The sequence below is a fragment of the Pantherophis guttatus genome, chromosome 5 (assembly GCF_059756535.1).
Source record: "Pantherophis guttatus breed Tessera chromosome 5, ASM5975653v1, whole genome shotgun sequence".
Classification (NCBI taxonomy): Eukaryota; Metazoa; Chordata; class Lepidosauria; order Squamata; family Colubridae; genus Pantherophis; species Pantherophis guttatus.
In genome coordinates, this window is record NC_142067.1 from 99,019,820 (window position 1) to 99,036,028 (window position 16,209).

At 35.9% G+C, this 16,209-nt stretch overlaps 2 protein-coding genes across 10 annotated transcripts in view; both read left to right on the plus strand.

The window, feature by feature from the left end:
• The window catches only part of LOC117666627 (E3 SUMO-protein ligase RanBP2), a 40,927-nt gene extending 31,854 nt beyond the window's left edge, over window positions 1-9,073 (plus strand). For both annotated transcript variants that reach the window (XM_087895374.1, XM_034419396.3), the window contains 9 exons: window positions 2,238-2,402; window positions 3,742-3,828; window positions 4,621-4,820; window positions 5,302-5,569; window positions 6,210-6,302; window positions 6,413-6,558; window positions 7,023-7,296; window positions 7,414-7,748; window positions 8,512-9,073. In XM_087895374.1, the coding sequence (XP_087751500.1) occupies window positions 2,238-2,402; window positions 3,742-3,828; window positions 4,621-4,820; window positions 5,302-5,569; window positions 6,210-6,302; window positions 6,413-6,558; window positions 7,023-7,296; window positions 7,414-7,748; window positions 8,512-8,817 (1,874 nt within the window). In that variant the 3' untranslated portion in view covers window positions 8,818-9,073. The remainder of the gene's footprint in view (window positions 1-2,237; window positions 2,403-3,741; window positions 3,829-4,620; window positions 4,821-5,301; window positions 5,570-6,209; window positions 6,303-6,412; window positions 6,559-7,022; window positions 7,297-7,413; window positions 7,749-8,511) is intronic.
• A 1,563-nt stretch (window positions 9,074-10,636) lies between these two features.
• Window positions 10,637-16,209, plus strand: part of CCDC138 (coiled-coil domain containing 138) — a 28,731-nt gene continuing 23,158 nt past the window's right edge. For 2 of the 8 annotated variants that reach the window (XM_087895379.1, XM_087895382.1), the window contains exons 1-6: window positions 10,646-10,815; window positions 11,343-11,403; window positions 12,895-13,024; window positions 13,190-13,308; window positions 14,751-14,929; window positions 15,036-15,194. In XM_087895379.1, the coding sequence (XP_087751505.1) occupies window positions 10,732-10,815; window positions 11,343-11,403; window positions 12,895-13,024; window positions 13,190-13,308; window positions 14,751-14,929; window positions 15,036-15,194 (732 nt within the window). In that variant the 5' untranslated portion in view covers window positions 10,646-10,731. Of the gene's footprint in view, window positions 10,816-11,342; window positions 11,404-12,894; window positions 13,025-13,189; window positions 13,309-14,750; window positions 14,930-15,035; window positions 15,195-16,209 lie in introns of all 8 variants that reach the window. The other 6 variants (XM_087895377.1, XM_087895383.1, XM_087895376.1 and 3 more) reach the window with 5 other exon arrangements.

Sequence of the window (16,209 nt, forward strand, 5' to 3'; positions counted from 1 at the left end):
GCTACTTACATGTTTTGCAAATTTATGCCTTCCTTGCAACCGATCCCCACATGTTTGTGCATGTATGCAATGCATGCAGAGATAAGTAGAGAGATACATACATACACTGGAGTCACGCAATTGGAAACAGAAGTAAATTTCATTTCTGTTTAAAAATAATTGTGAAGTTGCCACATGTATTGATTAATTTTTCAGCTTAAAAAATAGAATTATTAAAAAGCAAAAGTTCAGAGGCTTAGATTTTATTAAAGTTGAATCTAATTCATTTAGAGTTTTCTTTTTACTAAAGCACTTTGCATAAAAATATACATCCTGGAATCCTTAATTCTACATTTCTGTTACAATTCTGCAACATTCAATCCTATCACCTATTCAGGATTTGGTTAGCATTTTTGGTGGAAACACACTCATTGATACAGTAAGCAGGCATGAAGGTACTTTGCCATTGTTTTCTTCCTGAAGCTAAGAGAGAGTGACTGGCCCAAAATCATTGAGCTGCCTTCATGCTTAAGGGAGACTAGAACTCATAGTTTCTGCTTTCTAGTCTATTGCCTTTCAATACTAATCCAAACTGGGTTTCTAATCACTGGTGTTTTTTTCCCTCTTTTACCACCTTTTCTTCACCCATAGGTGGGTACGTGCAAGAAGAAAAGCAAAAGGAGACAGATTTTTTTCAGTGCTGTTTTGCTTTGGAAACAGGCCAAGAGAGTTGATTAATCCAATCGATCCTGCTTATATATCACAGATGACTGCAACTATAGACAATTTAAATAAAAGTTTTACTCTTCTGTGGAATCTATTTTGTGCTCTGGTCTTGTCAGGCTCCAAAAACCAAGAAAGACATGCTGAGGTCTTCTAAGCCATTTTCCTTTATTGTTCCTCACCTATAGACAGAAATATTGCCAAACTACTAAAGCAGGCTACTTGCAATACAAATCATATATTCTGAAAATTAATAGTGAAAATTAATAATACTCTTACCACACAAACTACAGTATCTAAACTTTGCTGTCTTTTGCTCTTCTGGAATGCATACCGTCCCTCCTGGGAATCCTGACTACATTCCACTACAGGTCTGCCTTGTAGAGCTGACAGTTCTTAGACCCTGAATTGAATAAACTACTTTTTTAGATTCGAATTCCATTAATACTGTTCAGTGAGAACTACGTCAACCTCTTGCTTTTTAAAATTGGTGGAATATTTAATCTCTGATCAAATCTCGTCCCTAATTAGTCCTGGTCCTGAGAATTTATACATAAAATAGTGATACCTAAAATTAATTTGAAAATTTAGAATGAGCTCTACCATAAAACCTTCTGTCACAGGAAATTTGTTCGTTTATTGCAACTTGTATGTTGGAAATCTAAATAGGATTCTGAGCTCCTCACACATTGCAGTGGAAAAGAAAAAATTACCATACTGTCAATGAAGAGCAGCAATAGCACTCGGAATCCATAAGAGAGTTCTCATCACAAGAAATCTTTAACAAATTTAATTTCATTAAAATAAATTAAATTCCAAATGAACACAAAATTTAAGAGTTCAGACCTTGTTTTCCATAGGAGAGGAAAGATGTAGAGTCTAAGAGCAGAACAGAGCCAGTATGCTGGGTGCTAGGAAAAGGAAAGAGAAGAACAGAGCATGGAAGTCTTGGAAACAAAACCCCCTTATCCTTTATTCTCAGTGTGTTCCCCCAAAGAAGAAAATATGCCAATTCTAAATCAAGCTGTAAAAGTGGAGGGGGGTGGGATGGGACCCTGAAGGTAAAATGGTCTAAAGTTGTGTACATGTGTTAACATTCTTTAGATTTTAAAACCAGTGCCAAAAGTCTTATAAAAATTAGTGGAGTAGTAACTTTAATATTTTACAAGTTTCATCTCTGAACGATTTATTTATTTTCGTTGAACTTCCTAGAGAAGTGTTTTGAAACAAAGCGCAGAGCCACATGAAGTTACTTTTAGGCTTTGGATTTCAGCCTGTTATCACTCAAAATGCTGCTGAATTGTTCTGTTGTCTTTAAAGGAATGGGAGAGAATTAACATGTGTTTGAATACAGTTGTCTAATGAGAAGCATGGCATGATTTTGTCCTATGTTCTTGGCTGGAAAAAAGTTCTTATATTAACTAAGCTTTCCTTCTTTCTGAATGATATGAAGTATATTGATTTGTATATGTGCTGGTATTGTAATTTCTGACTTCTGATTTGCTGAAGAAATTAATTTGTAATTTATTTTACAGTTGAGATTAAGAAGGAACCAAATACAATCCCATCAGATGATGTATTGATTGTGTATGAGTTAACACCAACCCCTGATCAAAGAGCTCTTGCAGAATCCCTTAAATTACCTCCAACATTCTTCTGCTATAAGAATAAACCTGGGTATCTGAGTGAAGATGAAGATGGTAAGGAAGATTTCTTGAAAATTATTGGTCTTTTACAAGATCCAAGAATAAGAAAGGATAAAGCCTTGACCAATTCAACAAGGTTTTGTTTATTCTCATGCTTTTCTGCATCAATGTGTTCTTCAAAAGAAAGTTATCTGAAGATTTGGGGTGAAAATGATAATACTTGCCCCATTCTTCCTCTGCCTCTCTTAAAGGAGGTAAAAGACAAATTCTAAATTATACACCATCAAACAGAATCTGATCATCCAATTTTCTAGGCTGGCCTGAGTGCCAGATTTTGGGAAGTGTGATGAGCATAAGAAAGTGTGAATCTGGTTCCAGAGGTCTGTGGATCCTTGAAATTTATTGTGGCTTTGCACTTTCTGGGTGCAGATCTATAGCACAATAATAGCTTTCTTTTCACGAGGGAAGAGCATGAGCTTGTTTCAAGTCTGATCATATACAGGTTGAGAAAGCTAATTGCATCCCTTGCAGCTCAAGCTGAAAAGGAATGTTAGAAGTGTCTGGAAATCTTTCCATGTCATAAAAACTCTTGAATGCTGGTCATACTTTTTTTTTCCTGCAGAAAGTTCAAGGACAAGGATTTGTCCGTTGGAAGTAAAGAACCTTGGCAAATAAAATTATTTTGAACTGTTAGAGAGCCAGCCTTTCATTTTAAGAAAGCAGAAACCATATCACAACTCTCCCACCCATCAAAATTTGAAAACAAAACTACATTCACAAGATAATTTGTCTTTAACTCAATTGATCTTGGCCCTCCTTATTTCTTGTCCTCTTTAAACTTTGTTTCATAAAGCTTGCCACTTGGTTGACATTTAATATCACATATTATATCATACATATTGGAGCCAGTTTTGTAGTGATTAAAGGCATCCAGACTAGAAGACAGGAGGCTGTGAGTTCTAGTCCTGCCTTAGAAATGAAAGCCAGTTGGATGACTTTGGGCAGTAACTGTCTCTCAGCCCAGTTCACCTCACAGACTTGTAATTGTGAAGAAAATAGGAGGAGGAAGGACTATGTTCACAGCTAATAAAGGCAGGAAATAAACAAAATGGACTGCCCTCTGTCAGAAATGGCATAGGGTCTCCTGCTTGGGTGGAGGGTTGGACCAAATGATCTACCAGGTCACTTCCAACTCTTAATCTGTTACAGCCAGTCAAATTTTGTTTTTCTATTTCTATTTCTGAGGAAAACACAAATAGTGATAAGACTGTAAGTCTATCTGAAGGTTCTCCTTTCCAAAGTTCTTGGGCTTTCTTTGTTTAAAATGATGTTTTGCATGTAAACTTCAGTTGCAAGTTGTATCACTCTCTGGTTATTTGTTTTCATATTTTAGATGAAGACTATGAAGCAGCTGTCAGAAGGCTTAATGGAAAATTGTATTTAGAAGAACCTAAAGAGAACTCAGAAATAACGAATACAAGTAAACAATACTAATCTAATCTAATTATTAATTTTATAGTTTCTTAGAACAAATTAGGGAAGAAATTTTGAACTCTTCTGATAATTTTATGTTAGAGCACAGATTTTCAGAATGAAATGGCAATTGGAAACTAAGAAAAAGGAAAATTTAAAGTTATTGTAACTTTAATCTTATGGAATCTATAAACTTATAGAATCTTATTCCACATCCATTCAGATGCGGAAAGAGGAACGGTTAGGTTTGAATTCCAGAACTTCTGAGAATTGGCCAGATTTTCCATTGTACTCTTAAGCTGTATGGGGAAAGACCCCTCAGATTTGGACAATCCCGCAACAAGAGCTCTTCACCAACTGCAGTTGTTGTTAAAATAACTTTATTGTTCAGAATGTAGCAGTACAGAAGGACTCTGTTACTAATATTTTAGACTTTATGATCCTTAGGAGTTATGAGTTCTGGATTCCAAAATTATGTTTCAGGCAGTTTTGTTTGACTACTGAAGGTCATTACAACTGAATATGTTGATGCCTCAGCCTTAGGCTGAATCTGTATTGTTTCTTAAGTGTCTATTAATTGTTACCATAAATGAGACACAAAATTTTCTGTTCTTAAAAGAAGCTTCATCTTGATTTCCATGAAAGTTCCAGATGCCCTGTCTGTTCACATTGTTTCCAAAGTATTTGTCACTATGTTAGCTTGACTCTTATGTAAGAGCTTTCTCCAATTTACTTAGCATATTTAGAAGCTTTATTTTATTATTCTACTTTGCTGATATTTTCTATATTATCTGTTCAGATGCTGTGGAGCATATTGATCCAGAGACTAGGAATGAAACTATTGTTTGGGAAAAGAAACCAACTCCTAAGGAAAAAGCTAAAGCAGAAGCTCTAAAGTTTCCTCCAACTTTTCTCTGTGGTATTAACAGTGACACTGATGAAGACAATGACAACGTAGAAGACTTTGAGACAGAACTTAGAAAAACTCAAGAAACAAAAGTAAGTAACAAGAATAATTGGGTATTTTTTTTCCTGTACATGTTGCATGTAAACTAGAATCTTCCGTATTCTTCTGCTAACTCAATAATTGGTCATTTACTAACATTACATTGAACAGCATAGAGAATTCTTATGGTGTGACTTGCAAAAGCTCAAAACATAATAATCCTTAGGATATTATCTTTCTTCTGTTGCATCTGGGTAGGTTCATTTGCACAAGATAATTCTCAGCCTTTTTCAGTGCTTATTCTGATTGTGGAACTACTTTATGCATAACAGTTTGGATTTTGTAACCGTTTAAATTCTTTTTTACTAATGTAGGGATGTAATATGAAGCCAAGATAATTGGTTTTGTACACACTTTCATTACCTGAACCATGCCTGTGTTTCAAGTGTTATCTGATGAAGTTACCTAAAGAACTTCAGGTACATGTTACATTTAAAAAACATCAATAAAAACAAATGTGGTTTCAATTTTCAGGAATCTCGGGCAGAAGAAATAACTACTTCAACTGACGATGTGTGTTCTGGTAAGGAAGGAGGACCAGATGTAGCCTGCAGTATTAATAAAGCATCAGATTCTACACCCAACCCTATGTATACTACATGGGATACATTAAGAACAGATGGTGACTCTACTCCTGAAACTACACAGAGCTTTCAGAATTTATTAGGAACAGATGACAAACCTGTTGATTTATCAAATAAGAAGGAAAGTGATTCCAATTCTGAAGCCTCTGTAAATCAAGGTATACTTGTCTATTTGAGTATGAAATGTCAAATGTGCTACGCTAGACAAAAATAAAAAAACTGTTAACTGTAAATATAATTCCAAGTTCATTAAAAGTCAGTGTCCATGGAAGTCAAAGGGTTTTAATGGGAGCATAATTTGCTTGTTCAGATAGTAGTATGTATTTTATGCATGCCTAATGCTTTAGTAGTATCCTGAGTAGTCTTTGACTTAATTACAATTGGGACAGGAATTTTGGTTGTAAGTCGAGACACCATGTGACTGGACCCGATTTTCTACTGTTTTTACAGCAGTCATTAAGTGTATCACATAGACACTGGCAAAAAAAATGCAAGAAGTCAGCAAAAAGTGGTCATGTGATTGCAACAACCAGTCATAAATGCAATTCAGTTGCCAACCACCCAAAATGAAGTCATGTGACTGTGGGGAGGGGAAGTTTTATGACAGCTGGAACTGTTTTCTAGGCTGTAAAGCAACCTTCCCACGGTCATTGTAACTTCAAACAATCATTAATGAACTGGTCATAAGTTGAGGATACCTGTATCTGCACTTTGGCATAGGGTTAGGGTTGCAATGTAGGATGAAAAAGCTGCTAGTATACAGTGGATGATAAAATTGTACATTTTCCTTTTTTGTAGAGAATAATCCCTTTTCCTTTGATAATGCATCGAGCGTGTCATTTGCTGATCTGGCTTCAAGCAATTCTGGGGATTTTGCTTTTGGTTCTAAAGGTAAAATATACATCTTGTTTTCTAACAGTGTGAGAAAAACTAGCTGGAGTTTTTATTTAAAAAATCGATAGGACATATAATTTAATATCTTTATTTTCTCATCTAAACAGACAAAAACTTTAAGTGGGCAAATACAGGAGCAGCTGTATTTGGAGTACAAGCAGCCGCTAAAGGAGAATGTGATGATGATGCAAGTGATGAAGAGGTGGTACACAGTGACGATATTCATTTTGAACCAATAGTCTCACTGCCAGAGGTAAGTTTTCTAATCAGAATCTAAGAAGGAATATATCTGTTTAGTCAGTTTCCTGACATAAGGTACATTCAATATTGCTCCATTTATTTGTCAACTTACTTGTTTTCATTTGTCATTATTGATCTTGCATGAAATAAATGAAAAGATTAAGAATGGAGGCAATTAGCCTATTGTGTTGTGGGACTAAAATCTCCAGATTTTAGTCACCATAATTCTCCAAATCTCCAGAATTCTGAAAGACTAACATGGTTATATGATATATATTGCTTAAAAAAAAACTAGACTTGCTTCTGTGTATGTGTGTGTGTTTGTGTAAGTAATATAATACACACACACACATACAAACATGCACGCAGGGATAACATTGGAAGGATAGAGTGATAAGAGGCCTTATCATGCTATCCTTCCAATTAAACATTGCTACAGTGGTGTCCACAGTCAACATGATTACTTATTCCTGCTAGGTTGAAGTAAAATCTGGAGAAGAAGATGAAGAAATTATCTTCAAAGAAAGGGCAAAACTATACAGATGGGACAGAGAAGTCAATCAGTGGAAAGAACGTGGTGTTGGAGAAATAAAGATTCTCTTCCATACGCAAAAGAAATGTTACCGAATTTTAATGAGAAGGGATCAAGTTTTCAAAGTCTGTGCAAACCATATAATCACAAAAACAATAGACTTAAAACCCTTGAATTCTTCAATCAATGCTATGGTTTGGACTGTAACGGATTATGCTGGTGAGTTGTTTTTTTTTTTTTTTTTTTTTTTTTTTTGAGATGTCCCATAATTTCACTATTCTACTACTTTCACAGCTAGATCATGTTGCTATTATAATATTTGAATTTCAATTTCAGATGGTGAAGGTAAAGTAGAACAGCTTGCAGTTAGATTTAAAACCCAAGAACTGGCTGATACCTTCAAGAAGAGATTTGAAGAGTGTCAGCTGATTTTGTCAGAAGAACAGAAGGAACACATATCCCTGCCAGCAAAATTTTCAAAGGAATCTAACCCTGTAGTATATCTTGAAATTTCTGTTGATGATGAATCTCTAGGGCATGTAACAATAGAATTGTTTTCCAATGTTGTTCCTCGAACCGCTGAGAACTTCAGGGCATTGTGCACAGGAGAAAAAGGATTTGGATTCAAAAACACTAGATTTCACAGAATAATTCCAGATTTTGTCTGTCAGGTAAGTTAAAATACATTGAGAGACTGATCAAAAGGAATTAAAATTTCAGTTTTATTGTCCACTTGTTGCTGCATCATTTTCGGGGTTCCTAAGGAAATTGTGACTAAGAAAAAAATATGGAGTTACTGTTTCAACTTCATACATGAATTTTTTAAAAATTGGAATCAATTTAGATGCAGTACAGAAAAGGTTATCAATACAGAAAATATAATCACAAATTAAAGCAGAAGGCAAATTCTAAACAGTGGCATAACAGAATTTATTTGAATTAGTAATAATGAGTAACCTTCTACCATTGAGTATTTACTTGTTTATTTTGTCAAATTTATATGGCTGCTCTTCTCACCTGAAGTGACTCTTAGGTCCTCCAATAAAAAATGAAAGTAAATATAACCGGAAATTATAGTTGCAGTTAGGTTGTGTGTTTGAACAGTAATGAATTTATAGTTGCAGTTTGCCATTGTGTTTGAACAGTATTGAATCTTAGGTCTAAAAGATAATCTAAACTTTTAGCTTAAACCTTTGGGCTAATACATGTAAAAGCAAAACATTCTTTATTGTTTGAATGCTGCCAATTACCGGTATATGAATAAACTGAATATCTTTTTTAAAAAATCAATCGGGATCCTATATTCCATTGTCACTGAGAGTGGATTTATTTCTGTTTTAGTATACATTATTATTGGTAAACATGTTTTGGTTGTATTTGAGATGTTTCCACCTATTGCATATTTTACTAAATTCTCAATTTCTTTCAATCCAGGGAGGTGACATCACTAAGCATGATGGCTCAGGGGGACAGTCCATTTATGGAAGTTCATTTGAAGATGAAAATTTTGAAATAAAACACACTGGTCCTGGCCTATTGTCAATGGCAAATTCTGGCAGAGATACCAACAATTCTCAATTCTTTATTACTCTCAAAAAGGCAGAACAGTTGGACTTTAAACACGTTGTCTTTGGGTTTGTAAAGGATGGGATGGATATAGTGAAAAAAATAGAATCTTTTGGCTCTCCCAAAGGAATAGTGTCAAAAAAAATTGTGATTACAGATTGTGGGCAAAAATAAAATGATTCTGACGACATATTTGGAGATTAAACCTTAACCTTCAGCAGATTTAGACAAGATTATGTTCAGGGTTTTTTGTTTGTTTAAAAAATGAACAACTTCTGATGTATAAATGTAAAGTTACAGCTCATAGCTGAGTACTTTTTAAAATGTGTTTCAATTGCCTGCATGTTGTGAAATAAACGTTCAAAAACTAGTCTACTTCAGGTGTACTTTCGTTTCCTCCCAATTTTGTATTAAATAATTTAAAATGAAATCCCAGGTGTCTGGAGTTCTCTGTTTCTGTATGTTTCTTAGCTTGAATGATTCAAATAATATTACAAGGTAATTTAATTGCTACTTCTATACTACATACATTTGTATTAGAAAATGAGTTTCTAGAGCAAACAAAACGCTGCAACAGTTTGAGTTGCTCAAGTGGCAATATTCAGTTGCCTTATTTTGATATTTAATGTCTTTAGAAAATAGACTATTGCCTGTTTATGGAGATTCTCAGTCATCCAGATCGTGGTTGTCCCAAAGGTGCTTTTCCAAGAGGCAACTGGACTTTCCAGAAAGTCCAGTTGCCTCTTGAAATATAGACTACTGCCTGCAATTATAGGTGACATGTACATACTTTTACATTGGAGATACAGCAGTTCTTCTGTGCCATATCTGTCATCGGACGTCTGCGATTCTATTTTTATCAGTAGCCACATGAAAAAGTGCTGCTGAGTTTTGTCCAAACAGTCCCTTTTGGAGGATATTGAAGCCATGATGTTCTTCTGCCTGGACCTCTTTGCCTTCAATCTTTCCTTAGAGGATTAAGTGAAGTATGCCATATTTTTCCAGGTGTCACATCATATGTCCAAAATATTCTAACTTTTTGCTTTTTGATGGGTTTGATGATTTCCCTTGGCTTTCCCGGGCGGCTTATCACCTCATTTCTGATTTTGTCAACCCAGCTTATATGTAGTAGGCATCTGTAAATCCACATTTCAAATGCTTCAAGTGGCTTTCTGATAGAGACCAACTCTCTTAACTCCGTAGAGCAGGATAGAAAAGATGTAACATCTGACAAGCCTCATTTTCAGTTTTAGGCTTATGCCGTGATGTACAGCAGTTACATGCTGCCAATAAGAACTCTAATGCTTAAAGCAAAATCACATTCAAACCAAAAGGATACTTATCCTCTTTATCAGTTATAATTGCAGGTGACAACATCTGCTAGAATTTAAGTAAGTTTGAAGGCTAAGCAGATTTGCACTTGATTGGTACTAGGGTAGTGCCAGGAAATTCTAGAGTTATTGGTTAAAGTAGGGAAAACATAATGGAAGATAATGACAGCTTTCATGCTGTTGTGATCGGTCTGTTGGTTCTAGAGCAGAGGTCTTCGAACTTGGCCGCTTTCAGACTTGTGGACTTCAACTCCCAGAATTCTCCAGCCAGCTATGCTGGCTGGAGAATTCTGGGAGTTGAAGTCCACAAGTCTGAAAGCGGCCAAGTTCGAAGACCTCTGTTCTAGAGAAAAGACTGGGCCAACATTGCTTGTTCTGTTAATCGTTAAATTTGATAAAGATATGTGGAAAAGGGGTATCCTTACAATGATATGAATCTCTATAAATATCTTCGAGTGGGATGGCCATCGTGCTTCAGAATTTAGTACTATCGCGGTTTTGTGAAGCAATGGAAAGGAAGCTTAGAGCGGCCCGCGCCTGGACTCCTGTTCCGTACTTTTCAGTAGCCGAAACGTAACGCCAGCGGCCTGGACGCGGTTTAGCCGGTTGCCCTGGAAACAAGGTCCCGCCTGACGAAGTGGTGGGGCGGAGCAGTCACCTCGCGCAAGTGCGTATTAGTTGCTCTGCCTCTCGTCCTTCCTCCGCTCCGTTTGCAGGCGGTTGTTGTAAAAGGCGGGAGGGCAGCGGGAAGGCTCGCATGGCTGGCTTTTCTTCCATGGCGGCTTCCCCAGAGCTGAGCAGTTCGGTTGAGCGTTGGAGGAGACGTTATCTGAGTAGAGAGGTGGGGATACGCGAGGGGGAGGGGTGGTTTGAGAGCTACTTTGAATACGTGTTTCTCCATCCTGACGAGATCCATGCGTGGAGTGGAGCTTGATAGAAGCGTGGCTGTTTAATTCCTAAATGTCGGTTTTGCCACGGCCCTAAAATACAAGGGTGACCTTGGTTTGCCTGGGACCATAGATAGTACTTGGAGTTGGGGAAATAGCGGAGACGGGTTCAGAGGGACTCGTTTTTCTTATAAGTTCCTGCCCGGCGCAAGACAAATCAGCTTCGAAACATTATCCAAATTTTGTTCGGGGAAAGATAATTTCTAGCGGGTTTTGTGTTCCTTATTTCGAGGCTTGGACTGGCAGGGATTGGCATAAAAATCTTCCTTCACTCAGTGGCCCTATTAAGTGGTTCTAAAAGGGTTTTAGGGTGGCAGAGACTTAAACTAAACTCCAGAGCAAACGAACAATTAGAAAAACCTGTGTAAGAAGCAAACACTAGAATGGTGGTGCTAATTCTGGTATGCGCTTCCTTTTTCAGGCTTATCTTTTGGATGTAACACAAGCCAAAAGTAAAAGTAGAAGGGCCCTGATAGCTGCAGGTAAGACATTTAAAATAAGTGTGTTGTTTAGTTTGTTAACAAGAAAAGGTAAAGTAGAGAGTTTTTATTAAAATTTAGTTATATCTCCCCATCAAAAGCAATGAGTAATGATTGGTACTTTGTTAACAACAGCTTTGTCTGCAAAACACACTAACAGTTTACTGAGCACATCCCACTGAATGTACCCAATTGCCTAAGTTCATCCAATATATGAATCATAAACTGATTATGTTCCTACTATCAACGCCTTCATGTCAGTGATTCTGTTCTCTCATTTCAAATGTACGAAAACTTGTTTCAAACTCTGAAGTTATGAATGAAGACTGTATATAAGTTTAAACACACAAACAGGTCTTTTGGTTTATATATTGATGAAGTAACAGTTGTCACTGAGAAGTGCCTCTAGATCTGGACCTTGACCATGAGGTCCTCTGCAGATACATAATGAAATATTTCTATGGAAAAATGGAATCTGGTCAAGGGAATATTATTAAGGGTTTTGTAGTGTGTTTTTGAATGGCCTTGACAAGAGGATATCAGGTTTGAGCCCTAGGGATACATGTTCTCTGAAGATTAAAAAAATAGCATAATAATGTCTGCCCTCAGCCCAATGGTGATACCAATGTTGAAATGTGTGCTTGAAAGTGGGTAATCCTATGTGACAGGATAACATTTCTTTAGGTTGGATAATGCTCATAACATTTAGAGTCAAAGGCTGGTTTATTGATCATTTTATAATTGTGCAGCTCTAGACGTTAAAATAAAAACTAGCTGCCTCCCTCCATACCTTAAAATTGCAATATCACATAATAGAGGTTACTATTCTGACATTTTTTAAGAATATTGTTATGTGAAAATTTAATTAGATATGGCAGAATTTGTACTAATCTAAAAATTATTATAACAGTCAGTTGCTTTATAGAAAATATGCAAGCATCATTAAGAGTTTGGGAAAGACCTATTTAGCCACAATAAGAGAAAGACGATATTGGTTGGAAATGTGCAGAAGAGGCCTTCATCCTGCAGTGGATAGACAATGACTAAAATTATGAAAAGAAAGATATCTTCCCACACTCCATTTTACTATTCACTTAGGAAGGGCCTCACCTTTCCAAAAAAACCTGGCATGATATGTTATGGGGGGGGGGGTATTTTACTTGGCTATAGTGCAAAGAGAGGTAAGCAACAGGCTTTTAACCAATAGTGATCTCCCATGGATGGAGTGGCATACTGGTAAGATGGAATATCTCAACATTGTGCCTCTTAGATCTGCTTTGGAAGAATTAAGGATAGGTGAACAATTTCCTTTAAATCAAAGAAATTGGTAATATACACAGTTGGGGTATATGTCTACATTTAATAGGTTGGCATTTTATCGTTATTTATTTGCTGTATTACAGTTCAAAGCATTCCATAATTCAGTGATGATGTTCTGTAACTAATTAATGATGGTCTCTAGCTATAATTCAGTAAAGTAAAGTTTCCTTACAGGAGATAACTCACTTGATGATACAGTTGCATCTATACTTATAAATTCCTCACATTCAAAGCTTCTGTACTGCAGAAGAAAGCATAATAGAAGATTTTTGGACTCCTCAAAAAGTTTGAAAAAATTGGCTTGGTAAGAAAACTCTTTACTCTTCAAAACATACATCCTTTTATAATGCATAACCTATCAGGTCATTTAATAATTCAGTTCAATAACTTCCTGTGCTAAATTTTTGGTGATTCTAACATTGTCTTATACTGTGATAATTGTGATTACCATGATAATTGTGTTTGTTAGGCCAGATGACGAGCTGGATTCTTTGTGCAATTCAGACCAGCTTTGTATACAGCCAGAACCAATTGGAGATTTTCTTGGAAATGGTGAAATCCAAAGTGAAGGCATAGATTCAGAAGCAGGTATTCAATTACTTATTTCTAGCACAACTTGAGCAAAATAACGTCTTCACATCTGAAATTATGCAGAACGTATCATTGGCTTGATCCTACTTTTCTAGGCTTTTAACTGCAACATTGATGTCACTCTGTGCAAGATGAACTGCATTTTTAGCTGTTCTCTTGAGCCTTGTCTTAATTTACATTTGCATTTCACTCATGGAGACTCCATTTTTCACCATATTAAGGTTTCCAGGATTTAGTTATGACAAATCGTTGCTATTCCGTTTGGAGGAAATGTCTGGTCTTAGTTCCAGACAAGAGGCGGAGTATCTATCTTGGGTTCTGAATTAACACGTTTCTTCACTAAGTCTGTGTTTTGCAGAATAGCAAAATTCATTATATAGCACTGATTCATTATACTGATTATATACCTCATTTTATCTACCTGTCTAAACAAAACAATAATTCAAGTTGTTTAGTTGATCATATTCAGAACTTTTAATTTCAGTCATTCTTGTCAGAATTGGAAGAAAAATAGTGGGTTTTTTTCCATTCTGAGAAAGCTATAAGAGCAACTAGAAATCATTCTTGATGTTTTCAAGGTTTGTTTCTTGTGTATTTCTTTAACAGCAATCCTGAGTACTTTTAAAGTTGTGGCAAGAATGTGTCGAATTCCAAGTAAAAAGATATAGCAGCTTAAAAAGGTGGTGTAACAGCAATTGGCATACTGAATCATGCACAATTACATTGCACATATTTGCATCCAGTTAAAAAAATATCACTAAAGTTTTACAATTTCAGCCATGTCAGAACACAAATCTTGAGAGATTTCAGGTGACAACCTGAGATTTTAGAGGTGAGATTGTTGTTATTTGGCACATGTATAAGTATAGAGAAGATTTGGCATCCCTAAGGAATTCTACATTAGTCAGATGCACGTATATCAAACACACTAATTAAGAAATCAAAGAGATCCACAAAGATGCCACAGTTGCTTTGGGATGAGGGGGAAAAAGAATTGAATATAAATTTCAACATCTAAAGGATTTTCTTTCCTTAGTAAAATCTGGCATGTTCAATAATTTAATTTTGCTGTATTTTCATTGTTTTGCTATTGTTATCTGTTTTAATTTGTATTCTGTTAATAATTTTCTATGTTAAGGTACCTTGCAGGAAGCATTGGTTCCTGTATATTTATGGCTAAGCTTTTAGACTTAATTGTGCTGTTTAATTCTTTCGTACTATCGCCAAATGTTAGATTTCCCTGTTTACAGAATAGTTGATAATGATTCATAATGTGAACTAATTGACAGCCAAAACTCTGCCTTTTATATCATCATCTGGAAAAGGGGCTAGTCACATAACCAGCATACAATCTTTCCATAATGAAAAAAAATTGTAATGGCTTTTATAAAATGGAGGAATATAATGCTGATAATGCTGCTTCCATTTTCATCTATTAGATATTACTCTGCCATCCACTTTAGGAGTGACTGCTTACTGTGATTACAATAATGACGGTGATGCAGTAAGAGACAATGTGAGCATTTCTGAAACCCAAGAATTGAATGGGGAAAGCATGGTAACACCTCAGTTCAATCAAATTTATCATGAATTATCAATCATCCATCAGAAGCTACAGGTAAAATATTAATAATGGTTTGGATATTGGTACATTTTCATTTTCTTTCCAATATCAGTAGATGCTTCTATATTTTGTTTGTTGGTTTTTTTGTCTTATGGTACAGCAAGAAAAATTAAGTCAGCGAGAGTATGCTTTGAAACTTCAAAAGAGAGAACGTTTCATAGCTGAACGGGAAGTCCAGCTTTGTAGGCATGAAGCTGCTTTGATCAAGATAAAGGATGTTGAAGAGGAAGTTCATACAAAATTTCAAATTATGAAGGAGGTATCCCTACTTACAAAATTCTTATTAAATTTGAGAAAATTATTCTAATAAAAACACAGGCTATTGATATCATCAGAGAAAAGTTGTGAATTTATGGATTTATAGAGCTGCAGTGTCGCAGTGGTTAGAGTGTTGTACTGCAGGCTACTGTACTGCTGCAGGCTACAGTACTGCTGACAGCTGGCTGCCTACAATTTGGCAGATCAAATCTCACCAGGCTCAAGGTTGACTCAGCCTTCCATCCTTCTGAGGTGGATAAAATGAGGACCCAGATTGTTGGGGGCAATATGTTGACTCTGTAAATGCTTAGAGAGGGCTATAAAGCACTGTAAAGCGGTATATAAGTCTAAGTACTATTGCTATTGCTATTTGTCTTATCCTATGGACATAAGAGAAAGTGTCCTTAGATATCAGCATTGCCCAGGCAGTTGTGAAAGCAGTGCAGCTGGGGATTTGGGCCCCACTGTAATATATCAGTTCTCCACTCCTTAAGAAATCCTTTTCCTAGGTAATTTACAGAAAACATTAAATATAGGGCATCAGTAGTGGAAGTGGACTGAAAAACAAATCTCTAGGTAATCGGGATATATAGGTACTAAAGTATTATGAGGAGAGCAAATGAAAGACTTTCCTGTTAGCAAGATTAGGATTGATGGTAAAGCTTATACGGCCATGGTAGTTGTGTATATGCTCATGTATATCTATAGAGTGTAATATATCTAAGATGCATGCATAAGAGTTTAATCTTACTGATTCTTTTTTAACTATGAGGTTTGTTTTGTTTTGTTTCTTTTTTCTTTCTTTCAGTGGTCTCTTAGCCAGTTTTTCTGCCCTGCACTAGGGAGAACTGTATTTTAGAATGTTGACAGAAAGGTTACTCAAAGAAAATTAAGTTTCGTCATCCTTTAGAATGTTTATCTTTATCTTTTTTGATTTTGAGATTATTGGAGTTTTATTTGAGAAAGCAAGCTCTGGGTGGTACAATTTAATTTCTTATAGCATTTATATCATGTCT